This window comes from Anopheles merus, unplaced genomic scaffold, assembly GCF_017562075.2.
Source record: "Anopheles merus strain MAF unplaced genomic scaffold, AmerM5.1 LNR4000879, whole genome shotgun sequence".
Taxonomy (NCBI): Eukaryota; Metazoa; Arthropoda; class Insecta; order Diptera; family Culicidae; genus Anopheles; species Anopheles merus.
The window spans coordinates 623-27,937 of record NW_024428459.1 but is presented as its reverse complement, the minus strand read 5'-3'; the positions used below and the strand labels follow the sequence as shown (position 1 = coordinate 27,937).

The window sequence follows — 27,315 nt, the reverse complement described above, 5'->3', positions numbered from 1 at the left end:
CAAAGTGCAGTATTTTTTAGAACTCCGTTTAGGCGAAAAAACACAAGCAAAAATGTATGTCATATTGTTTTTTTACGCATTTCTATGTCTTACAGATACTTTGGAAATGATTAAATAATCGGTATGCATTTTTTTATTATCAAAAGCGTAGTTATCTATCTGCTTTGCTCTTCTGCGTCATGTTTGATAAATAGAACAATTTCTTCAAAATATCAGATTCCCGCTCTTTTTATTCATCCCCTATCATTCTCTCCCTGTTTCTCGAAATGTCTCTTTTTTTTATATTTGTTTTCTTTTCAACAGAATCATTCCTATCTTGAGATTTTTGCTTGTTCTCGTTCAATTTCCGAAAGATAATTTTTAAATTAATGGAACCGTTTATTTGCATTTATTTTTTTATTTTCCTGCGGATATAGTTTTACTTGTAGCTTGCTTGTTAGCATTTCAAACTACACAAAGTGTTTAGTGCTTACTTAAGCATATAAAACCACAATCGCTCATTAGAAGTATCTTCTACCTGAAAAAAACATGATTATGAAGATTATCCATCCACGCCTAATCAATCGATCTGTGCTGATCTGAAAAGCGTGTGGACCAAATGGATGTTGTCGTGCAATTAACGTGTTTAAAGTTTTGTTTCTTGCTTGAAATTGATGCATAAATTTCAACATTTTTAAAAATAGTACTCATTGACAATTCATTGTGGAGAAATAATGAGACAAGTGGAGAGAACGAGAGAGGATGATACAAAAAGAAACTAATAGAAATTGATGTGGTTTTCGAAATTATTTGAATACAAAACGAAAAGAAAAACAAAACTATAAAACACTAGTAACATGAATAAGCGACCACTGAGATGTGGACTGAAGGTCCATCAGCTTTTGGGAATGGAAAATTGCTGCACCTTCTTCAGCGTACTGTTAACTGCTAAGTATTCTGTCACTTTGCTTAATGTTTAAACCGGCTATTATAAATCGTTCTGCTATATTAGCATTTAAAATGTGCAGTGTCAGCGCGCAACACCAATTATTTGTGCACACGTTGTTGTGATCATCATTATCATCTTTGCTGTTGCCGCTCTTCTGGCGCTTGTTATCGTCCGATACACCGAGCACTTTCGACTGTGTTCACCAAATCCAATGCCTGCCAGAAAGGAACATCGTAAACGTTTACGCGTTTACACGAAGAAACTTGACCGATTAGATATTGTTGTTTAATATTGGATTAGTTTAGATGGTGATTTGATTGGGTTAGTTTTGGTGTGTTGTTATAACTACTGTTTGCCTATTTGCGTACCTCTTTCTTGCTTCGTAGAGCACAATCTTCCAACGTGTCTGCGGCTTCGTACTTGCCCTGTCTTCTATATAGAGCACCGAGATTTTTCAAGGTCGTAGTAACGGTGGGCGAGTCCACCTTCGCGGCCTTATGCCATCCACCATATTCGCCGTACGGTGTATTTTTCTCGATTCTTCAGTTTGTTCTCCTCGCGCTCTTCGGCCACCTGCCATATTGGTTTGTTTTCACACATTAATTGCACCAAATTCCCGCTCGTGTGCTCGCGTTAGCACCTCTTTGTATAGCATTTCTGCTTCCTTGTATTTGCCTTGTTTCAAGTAGCAACTGGCAAGATTGTTGAGATTTTCGCGACATTCGGATCATCTCCACCTAGCTTCATCTCGTAAATTTCCAAGGCTCGCTTGTAATACATTTCCACTTCTTCATACTTTGCCTGGAAAATGGAAAGTTAAGGTATAATATACACCACACATTGGAGGAATCAAAATCTTAACCGATAAATAACAGCACATACCTGGTTCTGGCAAAGCAGTGCTAAGTTGTTCAATTGCTTGGCCACGTCGGGATGCGATTTGCCGAGCACATTCTCACGAATTTCTAGCGCTCGTTTGCAAAGCGGTTCCGCATCTTTGTATTGCCCCGTTTTACCATACAAAACGGCTAAATTGTTTAACGTAGCAGCTACGGCCGGATGATTTTCCCCAAGAGTTTTCTCGCGAATCGTAAGAGCATCGTTCAGTAGATTGGCTGCCTCCTTATACTGTTCTAAAGAGTGATAAACAAGATAAGACAATATTGAATAGAACAGCAATGTAAAGATAATTAATAACAATATAAATGTACGATTAAACGTCTAAAAAAAGGATATCTATTCAAATTTGGTGCAATGCACGCAATTTTAGTCCTTAAATTTTTATATCATAAACTAAATTTTGGAACAATCCGAGACAAAAGGAAACTAAATAAAAGTGTACTAAGTGCTACAAACAATATCACTCAATGATAATAAACACAGCAAAACCAATTTTGCAGTGACTGTCTCTTGACAAAAGTAACAAAACATAATTCAACCTCGTACGTATCATTTAAAGTTTACCTGATCTCTGTAAACTAACGCCAAAATGTTCAACATTGTGGCCACATCTGGATGATCATGCCCACTTGTTTTCTCGAGATCTTCAGTGCTTGCTTACACAAGGTACGGCCACTTCGTACCGTCCCTGCGATGCGTACTGTATCACCAGATTGTGTAGCGTTCGCAATCTGGCCGGTATTTCGTAGCCTGCATTTGCATGATTAGCAAATTGATTCGGTGGCGTTGGTGACATGTTGTTGCGTTCTTCGGCTTCATCCTCCGGAAACAGTTCCACCACCGGATCGGTGCGAGACTTTTCCAAATTATCTTCATTTTCTTGTATTTCATCGTATTTTTTCACTGACGCCATAAACTCTAGATGTTTCTTCTCTTCTTCCAACTGTGCAACGCTTTGTTCCGATGCCTGCAGCTTTTGCTGCGTGATGGCCAGCTCGTCACGCAACCATACATTTTCCCTGACACAGCCGTTTCCACGCTTCGTATTTTTGCTTTTCGGCTTCGATGTTTTTGCAGATGAGCAACAGCATCACGATGACCTAAGTAAAATGTAAGTGTAAAAAGGAAATACCATAAAAGGGTAAAGAGCAGTGTATTAGAGTACTTACTTGCGCTTCGCTAAGACCGAGCTCGATATTCTCCATATTTTTTTTACGATTTCCATTTTATCTGGATCGGTTTTGCTGCCTCCGCTAAGTTATTCATTAGTGTGACATGCTCCACGCGGAGTGCTTCTAGGCCCTGCATTACCGTTTTGGTATTCGAGACAATCTCTTCCTGAGCCATTTGTGTCATTGTGAATGTTTCTGGTGTTGCTATTGTTCAAGTAAAACTGAAACGACACGATAGCAGGAGCTTTGTTAATTTTTGTGTGTTATTAATATTTTCCCTGCATGGAATCTGGGCGCTGCAGGTGACGTATTGGAGTGACATCATCAAAACATGGATAAGCAAAGTATGCGATGAAACGATCAATAGAGCAAACGTAAAGCAAACCGTGAAATCCGAACTGTACAGTTGCATCGTTCCAGTTCATTCTATGCTCCGCACACATCGATGTTACCTGCCAGCGACGCTATAGAATATCATGTACCGTTACAGCTCACAGACTTTCGTCGATCTTTCAATGCTTCAATTTCACGAAAAGACAAAAGCAAAATACTTTCTCTACATGAGGTAAATTGCATCCAGGAAAAAGCGACTGTATTTTTCATGAGCTCTTACGGGGGTGGAACTGGCTTACTGTAAGTGGATTTCTTTTATTTTCTAGAGCTTTTTGTCACGTCGTCGACAATTCGTACCTTCTCAAATCGTTGCAGACAGTGGCTAAGTTGTGTTTGCACAATGTGATTCGATGGTCCGCGATAGCTACTTAGCACTTTTTGGACCGAAGATTTTACAAAATCTGATTCCGTCAAGAAATCAATAACACACGAGAGATAGACGAAAAACTAATTTTCTTTCACTAACAGCACCTACACAACCACATTAGTTTGCATGCACACACTCACACACCACACACACGCACCTACATGTACATATATAACACCCATACACTTGTCGTTTAACGAGGGTGTACATATATTGCAATGAACTTGTACGATGATTTTTATAACATTTAGGTCGGTCGTGCGTTGATTCACGTCAATAACTAATGAAAATTGTACTTTCTTCAACAATACCGCACCTGTCGATAATCACAACTGAAAGCTATATGATCGATGATGGAAATAGCAGGACAGGGCAAACAAAACTGCACACTGTAATCATATATGCGGCCAAAATTATGCGTTTGTTTGACGTATTGTAACACCGTATTCAAAAAACGTATCCATTTGAAAGCAAAATAATAATGTTACTGAAATTAAAAATATCAATATTCTATTCTAATCAAATGAAAGAATTTTAGCTTCTTTAATTTGAATAAAATACTGAAACTCAGGTTACGTTAGCGAACACTGTTTTTACACGACAGGATTTTGCGAAAGTCGCATGCGAAACATTGGCTTCAGTCTTTCAATTTGATGGTGGTTTTAACCGCTCTAGGGTAACTGTACCAGTTTTCGGCACGCTAGTGCAGCAGTTTCACAAAAACTGGTCACAAATAAACTTTTTTATTATTTTTCATGAAAGTGATGTTATTCTGGTTGATAAACTATCATACTATGTTACACTATTTTTTATTTGCCGGTTCAAATCCCTTTTTCATAATATTCGTGAAAATGCAAACATTGATTTTGCTCCTATTTTCGGCAGTTTGTTCCTATTTTCGGCAGCGCGAATACGTGTCAGAAAATGTTTTTAACAATGTAAATATGTACAAAATTTTTAAAGCAACTTAACACTCTTACTTTCCTAAGATTGGTGTTAAAAGCACTTTAATTATTATTAAATGTTGCTTATTTTGGTCCGTTTTGACAGCCATTTTGATGCGACGTTTAAACAGAGCAGCCATTGACAGTTTGATGGTTATAGCGTACGGTGCGAATTGGCTTACAAATATTTATTTTTCTCTTAAGTTAGTGCTTTGTTTGTCGTAAAATTGGCGATATTTGGTACAAGAAAGGTCATATTATGTGTCTACATACGCATTGTAGTGTTCTGATCAATTTTAAAAGGAATATTCAGCCAAATTCAAAGTGTGTTTTGTTCCGAGTTTCGGCAGCAGCCCACAACATTGAGCTGTCAAAAATGAACATTTACTGTGTACCTATTTTCGGCAGCATTTAAAGTGAAAAATAACCTGTTTATCGTGATTTTAAAATTCCGAACAAGTTAGAATAAATTAAATAAGCATAAAATCTTTAATATACACCACTTTTCATTGTTTTACTGTTCTGATTCTCTTAATCACAAAACCTGCCGAACCATTCCCAAGCGCCACAGATTAAGCTTAAACGACTGGAAAATTGAATATCCATAGGAAAAAATGAAAGCTTCCCAAATAGCCAGAATTGCTTAAGCAGCTCATTTTGGCACGCTAAAGATCGCTGCTCTAATTCGCCTTTTGCAGTAGATAAACAGCATCAAAGTTCTATGTGGGTCTTTCAAACAGCGCCTAAGCAGCTTCCTTATGCCACGATGCCAGGGATTATTTTTCTTTGTGTTTTATTTTCAAGCAAGCGTCATCAATGAAATAAACAACAAGATTTGTTTCGTTTAAACACATATGTATATTTTTAAATCCTTTGTATTGATGAATTACACAAAATTTTACACAATTTACTGATAATTCACAATCACTTCACTCAATATTCATTCTCCAATTAACGAATCTAACTTGTGCAGCAGCAATGAGATTATTGCCGGCGTCCGTCTTTGACACTTGACAAGAGCGACCTTGAACCGATGTCATGCATTAAAAAGCTATAAAGTTCCACCAAGTTCGGTACACACTCTTAACAAGCCTTAAGGTTCTATCATGAACCCTACACATAGTGCTAATCAGCCGCAAAGTTCCAAAGAGTACCATGTGCCTGTTAAAAAGCTCCATAGTTCCGCAAAGTACCGTCTATCTCTTAATCAGCCACAAAATACGACATCGGACCGATTTTTCGTTAAACAGCCCTAAATCAGCTATAAAGTACGAGCTGGCTATTTGGGTTCACAGCTTCATTGTTTGATCAATAGATGGCGTATTACAACTCATCATTATATTGCTATCCTATTCTTGCAATGTGTTTCGACAAGTTTCATCTTATAATGACTATATAGCCTTCTAACTTTCTGAGCAAAATCTATACGAATGGTCGTGTGGTCATACCGCGCGGCTACATGAGGTGAAATATACAGCGAAATGAACTATTTGACAGGTGAAATATCTGACGGATAAAGCATCACAGCAACCAGCTGATGTGCAATGTAAACAAATAACGTGCACAAAATCGTAATTAAATCCATTAAATAGCTTCAATATAGAGTACTTCGTTAATTTTCAGTCAACAGTTAATAATTTCTTCCAATTAGGGAATGTTCTGCTTGAGAAGATATTATTTTAAATAGAATTTCGAAAGCGGATGTTGTGTCAGACCCTTTAGCTATACCTGTCAGATATTTCACCTGTCAAATAGTTCATTTCGCTGTATATTTCACCTCATGTAGCCGCGCGGATATACGTGGGTATCAACACCAACGACCATTACTCAAATCTCACTTGCTTCAGTACTGGTGGTTTCCGTTGGAGTTTAGTATTTAAACAATCGTATTCGCCGTTCTAGTTCTAGCGATGCATAACTTCAATGCGAAACCATACAACAGTACAGAGGAAATGAGAAAGCTCTCCTCCAAGCGAGGTTGGGTATCCCACAAACAGATGGCGCCACCAGCTTTTTTGCTATTTTTAGAATGCATGAGTCGTTTGCCGTCTGCTAAACGAAGTCTTTCTATATTCCGTTTAGGTAGAGAATTTGAGGCGTTTAGAAGCCGTTTAGTGGTCGTTTAGTGGATTTGTGGCACTTGGGTTGGCTGACAGCAAAGCTGCCGAAAAAAAGCACAATTTATTTGATATTTTGAAAAATACGTAATGAAATGGTGTGAAACTTCGTATGTGAATATCAAATAATTACACTTTCACTATAAAATTATGTTTTGTGAAATTTTTTACCACTTTTGTGCAGAATTTCACGTTTTTAGCTACCCTGCCGAAAATAGGTACACTGCCGAAAACTGGTACAGTTACCCTATTATTATCTGATACGAATCGAACTGAAAATACCATGTTTTAGGTTTTGAATGATGTTTTAAATAAACAAAAGAAAATTTATAGTTCATGTGAAAATTATTGAGTCAACCCCAAGGACCGTAAAGATATCAGGTCAAGTTATAAGCCCGTTTTGACAGCTAGGTGGAAGAAGAATCGACGAAGAAAACTGACAGTTAGTTTTCCGCGTTTGGCGAACGCTTCAAGTTCTCGAAGGAAAATTTCCTTTTTAAATCACGGGCTGTGTTCTAATAAACTAAAATATTCACCTAAATTGATCTCCACCAAATATTGACCATGCAAAACGTAAACAATCCATCAATACATATACAGTCATTATCCGATATACGCTATCGTACGGGACCGAGCGCAATAGCGTATCTCGAGTTTTCGCGTATAGCGGATTTGTATGGAAAAATAGTTTACACTACCAGTTCGAGGGTTGAAAAATATCGCCACAGAGTTTTGCATTGAAGTTTTTTGTAGTAAAACAGGTATCTTTTGCACAAATCCAAATGCAAAATGCAAAAAGAACATTAAAGAAATCCAAAAAGAGCATAAAATATTTCAAAGTAATAAAATATTTGCAAAAAACACATGGAGCTGTCAAATTTAGAGCAATCACGTACTGCGAATTCGCGTACATCGAGTATCGCGTACTGCGGATAATTGCTGTACAGGTGTCCCCCGAGTTACGACCCCCTCGAGTTACGACGATTCGCAGATACGACGATTTTGATTTTGACAGTTAAAAGTTGTCATTGACAAAAATTTATGTATTTTTTGAATATCTGGGCTGATAAACGTTATACACACATTTCCAAAGATTTCAAAACTACCCGATCTTGCATATCTTTATTGTGTACGGTTTTTAAAATATAATTATTACATTATCGAACATTATTTTAAATAAAACCCAAGCGCCACAGATTAAGCTTAAACGACTGGAAAATTGAATATCCATAGAAAAAAAATGAAAGCTCCACAGCTTCATTGGTTTGATCAATAGATGGCGTATTACAACTCATCATTATATTGCTATCCTTTTCTTGCAATGTGTTTCGACAAGTTGCATTTTATTATGACCTATATAGCCTTCTAACTTTCTGAGCAAAAATCTATATAAATGGTCGTGTGGTTAGATACGTGGGTATCAACACCAATGACCATTGCTCAAATCTCACTTGCTTCAGTGCTGGTGGTTTCTGTTGGAGTTTAGTATTTAAACAATCGTATCGCCGTTCTAGTTCTAGCGATGCATAACTTCAATGCGAAACCATACAACAGTACAGAGGAAATGAGAAAGCTCTCCTCCAAGCGATGAAGCTCAACTGGTTGGGGTATCCCACCAACAGATAGCGCCACCAGCTTTTTTGCTATTTTTAGAATGCATGAGTCGTTTGGCGTCTGCTAAACGAAGTCTTTCTATATTCCGTTTAGGTAGAGAACTTGAGTCGTTTAGAAGCCGTTTAGTGGTCGTTTAGTGGATTTGTGGCACTTGGGAATACACGATATCATAAATTTCAACTCTTCAACTTCGGTTATAAACTTTGTATTCAGAGATATTCGACATACGACTTTTTCGACTTACGCCTTGCTTTGGGACATTTTTTCGGTCCCAAATACAGTCGTATCTCGGGGGACACCTGTACAAGCGGAAAACCATCTGTCAAATCGGAGCCCTGGGGGGGGGGGGGGGGGGGGGATCGCCAAAAGCGCTATAACTACACCTCATTATACATTCCACCTTGGTCAACCCAGTAAAGTCTGTTAGGCAGCGGTAATCGCTACTGCGGGCGTGCGGGCGTGCGTGCGGAAAAATCAAAATTGTTTGATTCTGAGGCATGCGGTTGCGGGCTGTCACCCGCTGCGGGTGTCAAATTCCATACATTTTCAGAAAACGCACGCACGCCCGCATCAGCGATTACCGCTGCCTTAACAATAATGATCAACATAAAAATTTATATATCTGGGGGGCTCCCTGATTAAAAAAGTAACATACAAAGTATTATAGCATTTCAAAGAATTAGTTTTTAGATTCGATTTTAGATTTTTTTAGCGAAAATTATTTTTTTCCAAAAAAAAATTGTCTGTGGCTAAATTTTTTGAGTTCATACATAATCTTGTATGTACCTTGGCCGTGGTGAATAAAGTGGTGATTAAAGTCTCTGAACGATCTATGACAACAATGACAGCCAGCAAGCCGCCCGGGAGCTGTCACTCGATTCATGACTTCCGCTGAACGACACTTCCTAGTTCTTTTTGTTGGTGTTTGCGAAAGTGATGGTACGCACGAAGAAGGTATCTATCAAGAAATGTTAAAAAACTACGAAAAACTGGTGGCACGGGTGCGATTTTGGTTTGCAAAAGTTGTGTATGGCTTATTGTGATAAAGCGTGCTGACCAAACCGTGCGCTGGACATCGAACGTGCAGTATAATGTGATAGTTAATGACACTTTCCCGTCTTGTTGCATGTGAATCTTTTCAGCCAATTTTAATTGACGGACGTGGACACTTGCTTGGTCGACTGGCCTCGGTCGTCGCTAAGCAGATCCTGTCTGGTAACTCAGTGGTCGTGGTGCGCTGCGAGGGCCTTCAGCTGTCGGGCCATTTCTTCCGCAACAAGATCAAGTTCTTGGCCTACCTGCGGAAAAGATGTAACGTCAACCCGGCACGCGGTCCATTCCATTTCCGCGCTCCGAGCCGTATGTTGTGGAAGGCCATCCGTGGTATGTATATTTGCTACCGGCAGTGATTGTGTTGTGGCTGTAGCAGCCTCAGAGGTTTTTCATTTAATTTTAATGTATTCCAGGAATGGTCCCCCACAAGACCAAGCGCGGTGCGAATGCGCTACGCCGCTTGAAGGTGTATGAGGGCATTCCTCCGCCATATGATAAGATGAAGCGAGTGTGCGTTCCGATCGCCCTGCGTCAGCTGTGCTTGCGCCCAGACCGAAAGGTAAGTCAAGCAAGTGATGAAAACAAAAGGAAAGATTATTTTAGTGTATTGTGTAGCTGCACACTGAAGCGTTGGTGTTTTTCGATCAGGATATTTAAAGAAATAGGATTATCAATGTTATTATGTTATGTCTCCAAGCTTTCTGAAGTACCGAAGTACGTAAATAACTGATTTAAGTTTGCTAACATTGTGCTTTTCTTAACATTTCTTCACAGTACTGTACGGTCGATCGCGTTGCTCATGAAGTCGGCTGGAAGTACCGAGACGTCGTGAACAACCTGGAAGCCAAGCGCAAGATCAAGGCTCGCATTGCTTACATGCACAAGAAGAAGCTGAAGGTAAAATGATCTAATCCATTGATGAAAATTGCTGAAGTCTGAAGTGAATCAAACTAATTATAATATTTCTTGCAAATATCTACAGAAAATCACATGGAGTGCCCGTGCTGTTGTGGCCAAGAAGATTGAGTCGCAGAATGCTGTATTGAAGCAGTATGGTTATCTCACATCGGAATTCGAGAAGAAGTACAGCAAACCAGTGGTGAACGCCGTTCCGCCGAAGCTTGGCAAGCGCAAGCGCAAGGAACTATACGTTGCCGCCAAGGCCGCCCGTAAGGAAGCGAAATACGCCGCCAGGGCTGCAGCCAAGGCGAAAAAGGCAACCACGGCCACCAAGGCTCCGGCAAAGGCGAAGGCAAAGGCTTAATCTTATTAAATCGGAAGAAGTTTTGCCTTGATGGAGGAACAATTTGGTGTGGTGATGGTGTTAGATGAAGAGCTTCAAATTCAACATCAATGGTTCTTCAAGATGTTATCACCAAGGCTGCGTTGCACAAGATTGCCACCATCAGAATCGTTGTAAACCAATGCAGTTTAATGTGAAGGAAGAAAAAATACAAACATACGCGATATGTGTACGCGAAGAAACTTATAATACCCATTGTTGTGTTTGATGGTAGCAATTTATCCGAAATTAATTGTTATTTTAAGCAATATTAAGGCTACAATAATATTGTCTCGGAGAAATAATAACTTATAACTCTATTGTATGTTATCGACTTACGTGACCTGTTTCTTTTTAGCAAAATTAACGGATTTCACCTATGTCTTTTGGTTAGCATCAGTTGCGTGCTTGCAGAAGATACGTAGTTCTTAAAAAATAACGCTTGCAAATTAACTTAAATATAAATCATTATTATCTATTCCTCATAAGTATCACAGGTGTTGTAGAAATGATAATGTCTATCTCCGGAAAATATAGACTGCGTTACTCTGGAAAAGAACGTTCATTCTTGCACTTATATTAATCAACACAGTATGAAAGCTGCCACTGATAGGCTTTTTTGTAATAGAGTCAAATGTGGCTGAATAATAAAAAAGATTGTAATAAGCTTTGCGTTGATTGATCCTGATCCTGTAGTTAAACATACACCGTGTACAATTTATACGATTAACACTATCAATGGTTGGAATTAAAATAATAGCATAGCATAATCAAAATCTATCTGATTTACTTCATTGCAGTAGAACGTCGATTATCCGGGCAGCTCTGGACGGTTGCCGGTTAATCGAGCGGCCAAGAAATGTCAAATTCATATAAAAATTATAAATTCATTAGCTTTATGATTAATTCACATTGAATTAATCGATTATTCGTTAGTATAATATTATGTTAATCAATAATTATAGGTTTAGCAACTGTTCATGAACAAAAATTTATTTCGAAAATACCACTAGACACCACAGCTGCAAAAAAATTGGTTGACTACTTGACTATCGCTGCAAATTTTCGCCGCATGTTTGAGCAGCTGTGACATATACGCACACGGTTAAGCCGCCGCACGGTTAACCCGCCACCGGATAATCGACGTTCTACTGTATTAAATATTTTTATATTTCTCATAAGGTTATATAAACTAAAAATAAAAAAATCATGTCACAGATTCTGTTTGTTCTACTGTTTCCATACATGGAATGAATGTGACAGCAAACGTAAGTCAAGAACAGTCATGTTGCCGAAGATGGACGCAAAGATCTAGCAGAAGGAGAAGTAAACGTGCCGGAGCCAGAAGTATTTCGTGTGATCTGGACTATTTGCAAAAGAGTGAATACTAAAGATCACTTCTTTCTAATCTAGAGTACAGCATAAGGGCGCTTAGTGTACATTAGTGAAATTCTATAGCTCGTACAGAGCCTTGTAGTAGCGGAAGTTACAAGTGTGCGTCAATAAGAATTAACTGCAAAGTTCCTAACTTAAGTTAGTCCGAAAATGGCTTCCATGATTGAATGTGAGGAAGAGCTTGCGTGTTTGGTGAGGTGTTATTTGGTGTGTCTGATTTATGTGTTCATCCCTATTTACACCATTGATTTCCTCCTATTTTTCAGACACGTGAAACAGTGCTGGAACAGGATCAATTAGAAAGCACTTTATTATGGTTTCTATCGCAGAACTTTCTCAAGTCCGCAATAACAAAATTTGTTTCGGTTGGTGAGTTATAATTGCCCTTCATGCCAATTTCATAAATAACATCAGTAATAAGGCCAAATGATAAACGTTCCAATAGGAGATGTTGCGCTCCTGAAGACGATGGATTCTGATTCGTTAGCATCGAAGGACAATTTACTAATGGCAGACGCTTTGGCACCATGGAAGGTGAGCAATTCGGAAAATTTGTTAAAAGCACGTAATCAAGTTTCGACCAACGCCATGGAATTGAATAGATTGCACGCTCAGATGGTAAGTATAACATGTTATTTCTTTTCGAATATGAGAAAACTAGCTATTTTTGTTTTGTTTTTTAGCGATCTGGGCATCTTGATAAGGAGTTGGATAAATGTCGCACTCAAATTCGTGAATTGCGTTCGAAAAAACATTCCATGCAATATGATTTGAATGCTAAACAACAGCGGGTGAACGCAGAAGAACTAGAAATGTCTGGCTTGATAGACGTTTTGAAGGAGATTTTACGAGACACTGAGTAAGTACAACTTTCATAACTGAGATTTGGTTATTATAATCCTCCACCTGTGTTATATTTCATTTCTTATACAGAACTACTATTCAGTATCACGAACAAGAGCTAGAAAAGGCGGAAAATAGTTTTGATGATAACTATGATTCTCCGTTGTTTAGTCAATTATGTGAGTAACATAACATATTTAATTCATTTTTTATTTAAGTTTCGCGTTACGAAACATGTTAACAACTGGTATGGAATTTCGATGTATAAACGATGTGCGCAACATTTTCTCAATTTTACTTTTTTTCCATTATAACATTTTCATATCATTTTAGAAATCGTTAACAGTTAGCTTGGCCCTTACAATCGTTTAAGCCCATGGCAACAAGAACTTTTTCTCAATCTCTATTCAGCACACGATAAGGGGACACTACACCATTTTGAAAACAACGGGGATTAGTGAAAATTTTGATTGAACTTTAGTTAGAATATTATGGTATTATCTCTTGCTGCTTTTGATATGTATGAAATTAAATGATCTGTATGTTATAGTATGAATTGAAGCAAATGCATTCCTAGAAGAAAAATGAAAGTGATTTGTTTGTATCTATTCTATGATTATGTAAAGTTTTTACTACACTGTAATAATGTCGCCGTATTTGTAATAGTTGCAATGGATTATTTTTCTAGAACAGGGAATCCCAAAACTTCTAAAATGTTTTTTTCCGACATTATTCATACTGGCGTCATTCAATTGCTTATTGATAGTTTATGGTTTATTGTTTTCTTTCTACGCTATCATACCACCTTAACGAGAACCTACCTCACTTCCTCTGTACTTGCTGATAGCCCTAACGGACTTTACGGACTGAGTCGTCCGATTCTATGCGTATCTCCATCCCACCGGAACCTAGCAAGCTTGATAAGCTGCACGACAGTGCGATTGCCATACCGTACGTTTAGCTCGCCGTTTTAGCGTCTTCTTCATTGTCCTTCCACAGATACAGGGCCAAAAGATCGGAAGTGTTCCTCTCGACTGTGGCTAAGAGGATTTGGTCAGATTTGGCGAGCTTCGATGTCTCAGGGGCGTATGTGAGTACCGGTACTATATAGGTACTATATAGTCCCGGTTTCGTCCATCGCGACAGGTCGTTTGAGGAAACTGCTTTCTCAAGCTATAGAATTGCCGGTTGGCATCCAGCATGATTTCGTATCAGCTTCCATGTTGTGTTCGATGCTGACCTTTGACCCGAGATAGGTGAGTTATTAGACGAGTTCAAACTGCGTTCACCTACCTGTACGTCACCTCTACATACAGTCAGTCCAAAAAGTATTCGTCTAGCTGAATATTTTTCAGAAAAAGGCATATTGTGGCCACACTAGGCATGGGACGGTAAAAGTAATGATGAGGTTCGATAGAAAAACTATCAATTAACATGTTTGGCGAGAAATTAAACATTTTAGTGGTTTTATAACAAAAATACACTTAAAAACTAAAAAAACACATTGAATGGGCGCTCAAAAAGTATTCGTCTATTTGGGTGTTTTTAGATATTCTGAAGTGAAAGTTTTCAAATTAATATTTAGTTGGATACCCTTTCGCCTTTAAGACCGCCCTGATCCTCCGTGGCATAGATGCGACCAGTTTTCGCCGTGACGGAGGGTGTTATTTTATCCCATTCTTCCACCAAAGCTCGTTTGAGTTCTTGTTTGTTCGAAATAGGCCGTTTTCGTAATGCATCGTCCAATATCTTCCACAAATGCTCGATTGGATTAAGGTCCGGACTTTGAGGTGGGAATTCAACTGTTTCGGGACATTATAAAGCAACCATAGCCTGGTATTCAAGGCTGTATGCTTTGGATCATTATCCTGTTGGAAAATGTATGAGGAATGTAGTCCTAATTTGTCCACACTGCTCTTCAAATTATTTTTCAATATTTGTATGTAGGCCAGATGATCCATTATACCATCGATAATGTGGAGTTTTCCAACACCTGCTGCACTCATGCATCCCCAAACCCCATCCCCAAATATGTTAAATTTACTTTCGTCAGTAAATAGCACATTGTCACAGAAGTCATCCAGCTTCATTTGATGAATATTTGCAAATCAAACATCTTTTTACGGTTAACAGTGTTAACCCAAAAATTTTACGAGCAAACCGGCCGTTATACCCATACTTTTTCAAAGTATTACGCACCGTGTTGTTACAAACTATAGTGCCCCTTCTCTCCAACTCATTTGCTAACTTGGGGGCACTGATTCTTGGATTTTTTTTCACTCCACGCACCTAGAATCGGTCATCTTGTAGCGATAACGCTCGAGGACGACCACTTCGAGGCTTGTTTTCGAATGTTTTATGGACGGAGAAGCGATCTATAATTGTTTGAATAGTAGAACGAGGTCTTCCCACAAGCCTTGCTATCTGATATGCTGACTTGCATTGATTATGTAAGGACACAATTTGCTTCCGTTCTTGAAAAGTTGTCTCTGTACCTTTTTGACCCATGACGTAAGTTTACTGGACACATCGGGGACAATTTCGTTCATGGTATACTGGGCATTTTTCGAGGATTGGTTGATTTATGCTATGGTAAAAACATGCCATGATTTTTAAGGCACGTCATTACTTATGGTGGTCAATATTCACATAGACGAATACTTTTTGAGCGCCCATTCAATGTGTTTTTTTAGTTTTAGTTTAAGTTTTTTAGTTTTTTGTTATAAAACCACTAAAATGTTTAATTTCTCGCAAAACATGTTAATTGATAGTTTTTCTATCGAGCCTCATCATTACTTTTACCGTTTCATGCCTAGTGTGGCTACAATATGCCTTTTTCTGAAAAATATTCAGCTAGACGAATACTTTTGGACCGACTGTAAGTCTGGATATATTAGTCGAACTGCTAATTGTGCCACCAAACAACACAACAGACAGCTTCGAGTCTCGCATGACCTTTACTAACACCTAGTTGAAGCCCATTCCTCTAGTGCAGACCGTTGGTCGTACGAAAGATCCTGAAAGTTTTTCATCCACATTTACCGAGCGTGTTTCCATTGTGCATATGTCAAGCCTCACAAGGACGATCGCAGGATTGATTATCATGCTGTAAGTAAACCACTAAGTCATTGCTAATTGTTATGAACTGCTCTTTGCACTTATTATTTTATTCACACATATTAAAACAACATAATAAATAATATAAAAACGTACAACACTTTAAAACGTACAATTGCGGTGGCCGCGCACCAGCCGCACCGAGCGCCCCTGCCGAGAGCTCCTGCTCGATCGGCTCGCTAACACACTCCGCTCGGCGCTCGGCACACACTAAGCCTTGCGCGCTTAGTGTGTGCGACAGAGTGCGTGTACACACTGTCGTCCCCCTGGACGTTGACCGGTGGCAGCGCAACTGCCACGGCAAGTCCAGGGTCGGCACGGCTGCCCACAACACTAATCCAGCCCGTGAGTGTCTTATGACATGCTTAGACCGTCTACCAGTTGTTGCGCTTAACACTCTGGGCGCTGGCATTTTGCATTAGCTTTCTGCGGAGAAGACAGTACAAGATAAGAGAGCGATGAGAGCGTTTCATTGGCTTAAGCCCATGGCTTAAGTAATTACGATCGTCCACTCTCTTTCCGATCCTCACGTACGATGCCGCTTCTGCAATATGCGCTCTCTCTTTCTTCCCGCTGCAATACGCTCTGCTGAGAGTTGCTGAGAGACCAATCGCAAAGAAGGAGAGTGAACAAAGCTGTGATTCCAAACAGAGTCACACAGCGCCCAGAGTGTTAATAGAAATCTTATCAACGACTACCGGTCCTCCCATGCCCATGCGATGAGAATGAATAATTTCAAATGCATATGATTTGAAGGGGCGAAAGGCTGCTGACTTTTGCGAGAAAAAAAACTAACATACAATCTTAATAATGTGCAATTCAATAAAACAATTCAGGGTGTAAATAGACAGAGAAATGTTTGCGCTTGGTATGCTGACAATTAACGGTTGTAGAAAATACTCTAAATTATTGGTACTCTATTCTATATAAAAAAATTAAAATCGCATCCGACTTATTTAATTCTAAACAAATCAGCATATAATATAATATAGGGTTTCGAATCATATAATGGACTACTTGATCTACTCGGTGGAATTTTTCAAAGGGTTAGGGGATGTTTGCAACGTTGCTATGGAGGTTTGCAAGCATATAGGGGAATATGTCAAACGCTTAGGAGAAGTGTACAAAACAGCTATGGAGTTTTACATCCAACTATGGAGCGCTCGGTTGTAGCGCTGTAGAAATTAAACTAGCGCTGTAGATTAAACACATGTTTCTGGTATTGTCATGTAACATAACAATTAATTTTAAATTGAATTTGCTATTTAAACATTCTTCTGTGCTACATTCTCCACTCTACTATTTCTTCTTTGCGGCAACATTTTTCCTCATATTTAAACATGAATATTTAAATAATGTTCATCAGAGTTCTCCTACCTAGTAATCAAATTACCCCGTTCTTTAATCACACGCGTTAAATTTAGAACCAACTAAGAGCCAGCATGAAATTCCAGAAAATAGTAAAGACTATGTCAAACGATTTCTTCTAAAACTTTGACAATACCCTCAAGAATCATTACTGTTAAATACGTATGAAAATGTTGATGATGTAAAGAAATAGTAGAATAGGGTGTTAAGGCCGGGGTACATTGTCCGTACTCGCAAGTGTAATTTTTATTTTCACTAGCGCATCTGGCGGCGGCTGACCGAAGCATTTTTTGGTCGTCGGGGGAATGGTCATGCCGGATCTCAAATTTTAGTTGTTTTTTCATCGTTTTTTGATGCGAAAATGGCTGAAATACTTGAACAACATATTTATCTATCAATTGCATAGCTTTTCCAGACCAGTTCAAGTAAAAAACATGGAAAAATAACATATTTTCTGAAGCGGCTACAAATTGTTTGGCAAAATGTTTCAGTCAGCCGCCGCCAGATGCGCTAGTGAAAATCGAAATTACGCTATGGAGTACGATCAATGTAGCCCAGCCTTTAGATATTACGGATAGGACGTAGTGAAAATTTAGTCCGAATAAATATTATTACGGATTAACCACTATTTCCTTATAATGATCCTAAAACATGTGTTTAATCACCCCAAACATTTAAAGCATCACGCGGTGCTTTTTTTTTAAATTGAGATTAATTTCTACAACGCTGCAACCGAGCGCTCCATAGCTGGATGCAAATCTCCATAGCTGTTTTGTACACTTCTCCTAAGCATGTGATATATTCCCCTATATGCTTGCAAACCTCCATAGCAACGTTGCATACATCCCCTAACCATTTGAAACATTCCACCGAGTGGATCAAGTAGTCCATTATTTGATTCGAAACCTTGTAGTATTGTCCTATTGGATGGTCTTATTGGACCGTTTCAACACAGTATATATTACTTAAACCAACTGTCAATGTTTAATAAAATCGTGTCATTTGGATCACGAAATACAGTCAGTCCAAAAAGTATTCGTCTAGCTGAATATTTTGCAGAAAAACGCGAATTATGGCCGCAATAGGCATGGGGTGGAAAAAGTAATGATGAAGTTTGATAAAGGGACCATCAATACACACGTTTTGCTAAAAAATAAACATTTAAATAGTGCAATAGCAATCAAAATACATAAAAAACTAAAAAAAGTCGTTTAAGGGTGGCGAAAAAAGTATTCGTCCATCAGACCTTTGGCGTAATATGCGTATGAAAACAAAGGTTATGGAATCAAAAAATGTCCTGATCTTGTTTCTTATTGAATTTATAACTATTGGTGACCACTTGCACAACGCAAGAACTCATTTGAACCTTAAAAAAGGCGTATTTTTTATCCACTCATCCTACAAGACTTGTTCCAATTATTCTCTGGTAGAAATATTGCATTTCCGGACTACGTGGCCAAGTTCAATTGAAAAAATGGCAACCGATACCATTTTGAGAGTCTACTAAATCATTTTCATCAGTTTGGTTTCAGCTGGTTTGGTGTTTCGAGCAAATGACAATGCTCTGTATGTTCTCCAGCTCGACTGTTCTTGAAACATGTAATACATTTTTAAGTAAAATTTTTCAGAACTGGGACTTAAAGTACTTAAAACCTGTATTAATATGTTTCCCCATCTCGTCTCCTATCATTTTGAATCATTTTTCTAGCTCACCTTTCCTCACTGAGTCCTAGTATCATGACACCATGGTGCTACTGGTTACACGAGAGTTTGTTGCTGCATCTTAGTAGACTGTTTTCGCTATGGTACATGTCGGCCGTGTGACCTTGGCGATTTAAACATGTTTTAATATGTTAGTAGAGCCTAATTTGGAATAAATTCCTGAATTATTTGACGCACCTTAACAGATTTGGCCACTTTATGTGTATGGTATTATTCAAACAAAATATGTTTGTAATAACTCACTCATTCTAGCTATTACATGACCAGCTACGATGGAATGCAGCATAACCCATAAACCAAATGTGACCCATCTCTTTTCCTGATCTTATTGGCCATCACAAAATGCACTGATTCCTTGGTAAAATTTGATTTTTTGGACATTAAACCACTGCTTTCGTTAGATTAACCGTCAAGGATGGCTGCTTACATGGCAGTTTGTCATTCAATTAGTGTCAGAAAAATGGCCTAACTCTGATCAAATGAAGGAACGAGGCCTCCCACACATTTTGTAACCTTCAAAAATGGGTAGGATAGGTTATGCATAAGTCAAAGATACGATTTTCGCTATCATGCTCCAATCATTTAACTCTCCCGCCTTTAGTGCCTCTCTGACCGCTTGAAGTGCAATTGAAACAACATAAATGCATTAATATGAAAGGAAGTCACCAGTAGATTGATAATAATAAATTTAATTCACGTCTACGTAGTGTTTGTACAGCGTAAAATATTAAAAAGCTAGATGGACGAATACTTTTTGCGCGCCCCTTAAACGACTTTTTTTAGTTTTTTATGTATTTTGGTTGCTATTGCACTATTCAAATGTTTATTTTTTAGCAAAACGTGTGTATTGATGGTCCCTTTATCAAACCTCATCATTACTTTTATCGCCCCATACGTATTGCGGCCATAATTCGCCCTTTTCTGTAAAATATTCAGCTAGACGAATACTTTTTGGACTGACTGTATGTACTCAAAACTGTAAATGTTCATGCATCTGCAACCATATTGCATTGAGCTTTCAGGTGTTCAGTGGAGTGGACACCATACGCGGTTACACGAATGTAGCCGTTTAGTTTGCGTCCTGAATAAAAAAAAACTTATATTTCGATATATTGTTCGTTTCTTTGCCTCATACTATTCAGCTGTGTGGTAGGATACGTTTACAATATCTGTAAAGATTAACGCAATCATCAAACTGCGGACAACGTTGTACAGTTACACAGAAAATGAGTAAAGACAAGACACAATATTTTTCTTTTTTTAATAGTTTAATTCACGTTTAACAGTATCACAACATTACTTCAGGCATTCGTAAGATAACAGCTGTAGACAAACAATTTAACAAGTATTGTTCTACACTGCTAGAGTGTATGTTCGAGATGTTTTACTAAAATGGCAAAGATCGATAATAAATCAAACTCAACGTTTTTGTGGCTCTTTGATCGCAGAATATACCTATCGCATATTACTACATGGTGTTGATTTAAAAAAATTAAATATACGGAAGTAATATTCTAATCTACAAATTATTTGACTTTTTGTTTGGAATAGCTTAACTGGCAAACCGTTCGTAGCTGTATGAGTAATTAAGAAGGAAACCGAAAATCAGATTTGTGCTCTGTGCTGTCCGTCTTCACGACGGCTGGAGTAATATTTGCGGACACTGCTGGTAGCTGATCTTCTACAGCCTTCGATTGGGCGGTTCCTACTTCACTGCGTTTGAATAAAATCTTAGGATTTGATCCATCATTTCGGTCCCAACCGTGCTCAACTTCTTCGTGATGATGATGGTCATGATGATCGGGCGAGGGAAACCATTCCGATATCCATACCGGTTTCCAGATCTTTTTCCAAGCAGGCAACCAAATTTCCTTCCAATCTGGTACCCATGTTTGTTTCCATGCTTCCTTCCATTCCAGTTTCTTATCCGGCACCCAAACTAGCTTTTTGCTGGGCTTCCAAATTTGCACCCAGGCGGCCTTCCAGGCGAGCTTTTTCTCTGGTACCCAAATTTGCTTCTTTTCCGTTCGCCAGATTTGTTTCCAAGCTTCTTTCCAGCCAAGCTTTTTGTCCTCTACCCATACCTGTTTTTTGGCCGGATGCCAAATCTGCTTCCAAGCCGCCTTCCATTCCAATTTTTTCTCGGTTCTCCAGATTTGCTTCTGTTCGGTTTTCCAAATCTTCTTCCATCCAGATTTCCACACAAGCTTCTCTTCCACAGATCGTGGCTGGTGTATTCCCAGCCATCATGATCTTTACCCGAGATATTTTTCACCTGGAACGCCAACTTTTATCCATTCTGGGTACCAGTACTGTTTCCACGCGGGGACATGTACTTCCTTCCAGTCTGGTACCTGTATTTCCTTCCATACTGGCTTCCAAATCTGTTTCCATGCGGGTACTTGTATTTCCTTCCAAGCGGGAACTTTAATCGGCACCCAGATAGGTTTCCAAATTTTTTTCCAATCCGGCACCTGTATTTCCTTCACGCCGGAACTTGTATCTCGTTCCACACCGGTTTCCAGATCTGCTTCCATGCGGGAATCTGAATATCTTTCCATATAGGTATTTCCGTCGGAACCCAGATAGGTTTCCAAATCTTTTTCCAATCCGGTTTCCAAATTTGTTTTTTGCCAGGTTTCCATATCTTTTTCCAACCCTCTTTCCAGATCAGTTTCTTTTTCCAGTAGCCTGGATCATGGTGATCTTCATGATGATGGTGATCTTCATAGTGGTGATGGTGGTCTTCGTGTTCGTGTTCGAGCAATGTTTCATGTTGCAACAATGGCAATGGTTCAGCAATGTGGTGTTGATGCTCATCAAACGCTATAGGTGCAACCGGGGCTGGGTAATCATAGCCGACACGCTTTTGCAGTGTTTCTGGTACGTTAATGTTGTGGGTTTCTTCCGCCTTCTGATCGATAATGGCTTTCGTGTGGATAACGATAGCCTGGAACTGAATTATCAGGATGATAGTCACCTGAAATATTGTAAAAAAAAAACATTATTTTTGTTTATTTATCAAATTTATGTTTCTAGAAGTTTTTCAAAATACATCAACAAGCATTTGATATAACTGATGAATGGTTCAAAAGCTCATAGAATATGTTGATTACAAACTTTAGACTTTAGAAGTTTCATATACTATAAGTTCATTGTCGTTATGGTATAATCTAAGCATGTTTTCTTCGTGTGCCTATCATTTACTATTAGTTATGCCATCAGCAGAAGAAAGTGGTGGTTGTAGCACGATTATATTGTTGCCATTGATGTGACAACAAGCGCCGAATGCGGATGCATGTGATTGCGCGTTGCTGATGCATGAGATCATGCATTTTTAATTAGCATAGATCTGCAAAGTTCACATCAATGAAATAAAATCAAAACATGCTTTTCAATAAGTTTTTTTGTTTACATAATGGTTTGCTGTACAAACTGCCGTCGTAACAAGAAAGGGACTAAAGCATTATATCATTGATATGACGATGTATGTGTGTGTGTTTTTTTGCCTCGAAGTATTTAGACCTTTTTTTCTATTAATTTTTAGTCTTTTCTCGCAAATGATATTGCAAATTTAAAAAAAGAAGCATAAACCAGAAAAGCAGAAGTAAACATGTTAAACATGCACGTTTAAAGTCTTCTGAGCACATAAGTTTAAAAACAAATTTTTGCTTAAGCATGAATTCCTTTGAATGTGGATTTCATATAAATGTATAGGTATGAATGTTAAAATAACATAATTTCTTAAAGAAAATTTTATTTCCTACAAAATTTACGCAAAGCTTCAAAGACCGGCATGTAACACTGCGGTTCCGTATCGTGCCAATTCATAAACCGCATCGTAAATGAATAGTGTGGTTGTAAGCAGAAACGTTAGCCGTCATGGAATTCATCAAACAAAAACTCAAACCATGCCCCCTTGTCGATGTGGGCTTAGACATCAAAGCACCTTGCAGCATGTTTTGGAGTGTTAAGTTGTGCTTGCGTCCGCAGAAGCGTGCCGTCATTTATCGTCATCAATGCTGCACATCGTTCAGCTGTGAACAATAGATCCCTCACCAAAGAAGTGTGACTTGATGACTTCAGCTATATCGGTTCCGACACTGTAGTGAATGAACACACAAACTGCATGGGATACGTTTATGGGTCGATGGGTTTGTAGCGCCCGTAATGTCTTTTGAAAGTAGTGAAAGGCTATACCCGTTGATTTGTTTGAGGAATCGGAAGAGAGCAATTGTTTATGTTGGTGGATCATGCAAGATGAAAAGGCATGGAACATGTGAGAACTCTTTACATAATTTGTAGATCACCGAGAGATAATGCGTTAGCTGTTCCGGTATTGAAGCTGAATGATGTAACATAAATGCGTGCGGGTTGGTACAATCGCACAAATCATCAAGTTAAAGCTCAATATCACAAACATGCAAATACTGTGATTTTGTGTGAGCTTAAAACCTAAAACCTTTGGTAGCCCGTTCTGTGTGATTTTATAGAGAAACTGCTGGAATGCCCTTTACATTTTTTGTTGTAAAATCTTTAAATTGGAAATTGTTTGATCCGATCCCGTTTCGTAGTCTACGAAAAGAATAGCTGTAATGTTTAATTCATAAGTGTATTGAACAAACTCAATAAAAAAAATCTTAGTAATTAACTAGCGCAAATGTCGGTGTTTTACTTTGTTGCTATGAACACATTAGCAGTGGTGAATTTTACAATGAACATAATCATATCACTGCCAATGACCAATGTTTTATCCTTTAACGACGTCACTAGTGATTTGTTAAGTTTCAAAACAAAAATTTAAGTGTCAATATTAAAAAAAATATCTTCGGCATAGAATTTCTGCATTATTTCCAATTATCAATCATTATAAATCAATAAATAAGTGTGAAAAAATAATGTAGTGCCATTTTAAGCAAAAGCCGTTGGTATTTTCGTCTTTAACACATAAAAACGCAAAATTTGCATACAATTTGGTTTACATTGTGAAGAAGTGTCCCAAAATCATCACATTTGCATACAGAACTTGAAAGAATTATTAATAAAGATCAATAATCTAATATCATTACTATAATATCTAATATCTAATACACAATTACAATTACACGATACTTAGTTTGTTCTCGTAAAAAAATTCCGCATTTGAAAAAAAAATCATCAAAACAAAGTTAAGTAAGTTTTTCACTGCCGCGCGTAGTTAATCATATCACTGTTATTTCTGTGTTAACAAATCTATTTGAACATTTGTGAATGACTAGACTGTTGTTTACACTTTCACTAGGCTTGGTGCTGAACCAGCTGGCGAATTTGTGTAGGTTGTAGATTTACACAAAACATTCGTTCACTCAACAATATATGACACCGTGTTTCAAGCCAAATGTCACACAAAGCCGAAAATGAACTTATCACGCACTCAACATCTATGTACTTCAACCCGCTAATTGTATTGTGTCATTTGGTCCAATTCACTTTCGATAGGTATACTGCTGAGCTTTCACGGCGATAGTAATGGATTCAGTGGATTAACAGAATTTAAAAAAAAATACACTAACCACTGCGTTCCATCGGGATTTTCATCTTTCCCGAAGAAGACGATTGATGCGGTGGAAGTCCTCTCCTAAGAGACGCTGGAAACTGACTGACGATTGTTTACATCCGCCAGATCGTTTAATATATATAACAATCGGTCACCCCTCCGGAAAGCACGCAAACGTCGTGGGAAAATGGTGCAAAACAACCACATTACGGCTGTCTGAGTTGGGGTGATCTCAGCCTCATGGAAGTGTGGTAGGGATTGAGTAATTTTGGCGCGCACTCATCCGCCCCAGTGCTGCGACATTGGGTCGTGCGCAACGAAAGAGCTTTCGTTCATCAAGCCATGTGCCTTTGATTGTGTCTGTTGCTATAACTGGTGGGATTCAAAACCAAATTATGTACAGTATTTTCGCATATATGTTCGATTATTCTACGACTAACATGGCCCTCCATTTCTCCGGAAACGCAGGTTCGGCAAGTCCAGGTTCAAGGGAGAAACATTTTTTGTTTGTTTGAAATAAGAACGATAAATTATTTAAGTCTAAACTTTAATATTGTTTACAGCAGTAATGGTCCATGTCTCCTTATTGTTTAAATGTATTCATAATTTAAATCGAATACAAAACGTTGTTAGTTTTATTTTCTTTTAAACTACATTTGATTTTTTAATATGTCAATGGTAATAAATTTGTTTTATGATCTTACTGTAATGCCATTACAGTGGCCTAAGGCAAGCCAAGACTGCAAAGCAGTTATAGTGCCGAATATGTAAGTAAATAATGCCATTACATATTGTTATTATAAATATAAATAATAAAAAGTTATATGATTTTTCTTATGAAATTTGAATTGGAAATTGTGCTTGCTATAATAGTTATTTATTACATTTTCTATTTAAGGAGCTATGACGTTTCACTTTCATTTTCAACCAACCACTGAACAAGCTTCACATACATTACAAACACAGTTTAAAATTCTCATCCGTGAGATGACTCTCTGGGGCAAACACTTCCACTATGAAACGAACTGAACTGTGTCAGCCCCACATTCCACCTTTCTATCCATTCGCTTTATGTATTTTCTTCTCGAAGCTTTAGGTAGTACCGGTATCGGACAAGGTTGTCCCGGGTACCCATATGTACAGATTCCCACTCGCGCCGTTTGCGTAATCGATTCGCGACTTTTTCTACCACAGATACTTATTATCATCGGGGCGTCGTCAAACGATCGAAACCACTGATCACACAACACTGCACAGGACTGACTAGTTCAGACGCCCATCGTCAGGTATGATGGCCAAGTTGGAATGGAGCCACTGACCACTCTATGAGATGAAAGTGGTTTGCGCCGTCGTCAGTGACGCAGTCCTTGTTCCGTGCAGCTGTTTTCCTCTTTCTTCTGGTATGTCATAACACGATGGCGAAGAATGGCGCCTCAAGCCATTATTAGACGATTGTTACGATTGTGATTGTTTTTTTTTCTTTTTCCTTTTTTCTTTGCCGTGCATTGTCATGTGCTTGCATGTGGTATTTTAAAACAAAATATAGTGCCATAGAATTAATATCATTCAACGCAAGAATTTCTGTTTTAACAAAATACTATGTACCATAGGTTAAAAATATGGTATTTTTTAAATTATAAAGAATAAGAAGTAACATAAACTATTATTTTCATTAGCAGTATCGATTATACCGTATTACTATTTTGAGCACTATTCCCTTGATTAAATATTTAAATAATAATTAGCCATACGATATAATTATTGGAGAAGTGGTGTTATATCCAATATTTGATGATCTCAGAAGCCTAGCAAGCTTGATAGGCTCCACGACAGTGAGATCGTCATACAGTCCGTATAGTTTGTCGCTGTAGCGGTTCCTCCATTGTCATTACCACACACGCAGACAAATATCCTTCTGTGCATTTTCCTCTCGAACTTCCTCTCGATTAAGAGGGTTTCGTCAGATCTAGACAGTGTCTGTGTATTAGGTTTCGAGGTTTCGAAGTTCTCCTAAGTTCGAGTTCAAAAATCGAAATTGGATCAAGTAGTAGAGTTCTATTATTCTATTCGTTTAGATTCCAAAATTGATTGAAGTCAGTATTCTCGCTATTGCAGCAGAAAACATTTTACGCAAAATTTGAGGGACCAATGTTAAAAAACAGAGATATTCAAATAAATTAGAATAGATCAGTTTTTTGATTATCTATCAAGAAATTTCCTTAGGAATCCACTGAGGAAATAGCAATCAACAAACATTGACTCGAATCGAGTAAAAGAACGGAATTAGCCTGATAGTCCCAGTTTCGAACGTAGAAATTGGTTGCTTGTGGAAACCGGCTTCCTCAGATATAGAGTACCAGGATACCAGTCTTTGCGCGTAACTCAGCTTCCATTATGTCACCGGTCTGAACTTTGACCTGACATAGATAAGATCCTGGTCTACGTCAAAAGTGCGTTTACCTATCCGTACGTCACCCTACTCTTTCTAGATATGTTAGCAGCCTCGCTAGTAGTGACACCTTTATTTTGGTGCATCATTCGCAGACCCAGGAAGTAGCAAAGGC

General features: G+C 38.3%; 2 protein-coding genes and 2 pseudogenes across 4 annotated transcripts; 2 read left to right on the top strand and 2 right to left on the bottom strand.

Moving 5' to 3' along the window:
* Positions 1 to 1,040: 1,040 nt before the first annotated feature.
* Positions 1,041 to 3,033, bottom strand: LOC121603141 (annotated as a pseudogene).
* A 6,240-nt stretch (positions 3,034 to 9,273) lies between these two features.
* Positions 9,274 to 10,977, top strand: LOC121603139 (60S ribosomal protein L13a-like). Its single transcript, XM_041931857.1, has 5 exons — positions 9,274 to 9,389; positions 9,578 to 9,818; positions 9,902 to 10,047; positions 10,263 to 10,385; positions 10,471 to 10,977. The coding sequence occupies exons 1-5, from the start codon at positions 9,372 to 9,374 to the stop codon at positions 10,750 to 10,752; spliced, it is 810 nt and encodes a 269-aa protein (XP_041787791.1). The 5' UTR covers positions 9,274 to 9,371; the 3' UTR covers positions 10,753 to 10,977.
* Positions 10,978 to 11,908: 931 nt separating this feature from the next.
* On the top strand, positions 11,909 to 13,591 carry LOC121603137. 3 transcript variants are annotated; one of them, XM_041931855.1, is made up of 8 exons: positions 11,909 to 11,923; positions 11,989 to 12,117; positions 12,184 to 12,357; positions 12,432 to 12,534; positions 12,587 to 12,783; positions 12,849 to 13,024; positions 13,099 to 13,187; positions 13,342 to 13,591. In XM_041931855.1, coding segments are annotated over exons 3-8 (609 nt in total). In that variant the 5' UTR covers positions 11,909 to 11,923; positions 11,989 to 12,117; positions 12,184 to 12,315; the 3' UTR covers positions 13,344 to 13,591. The 3 variants fall into 3 exon arrangements, with proteins under 3 accessions (XP_041787789.1, XP_041787788.1, XP_041787790.1); XM_041931854.1 differs by having other exon boundaries at positions 11,989 to 12,357; XM_041931856.1 differs by lacking the exon at positions 11,909 to 11,923 and having other exon boundaries at positions 11,989 to 12,357; positions 12,611 to 12,783.
* A 6,547-nt stretch (positions 13,592 to 20,138) lies between these two features.
* On the bottom strand, positions 20,139 to 24,788 carry LOC121603138 (annotated as a pseudogene).
* Positions 24,789 to 27,315: the final 2,527 nt, after the last annotated feature.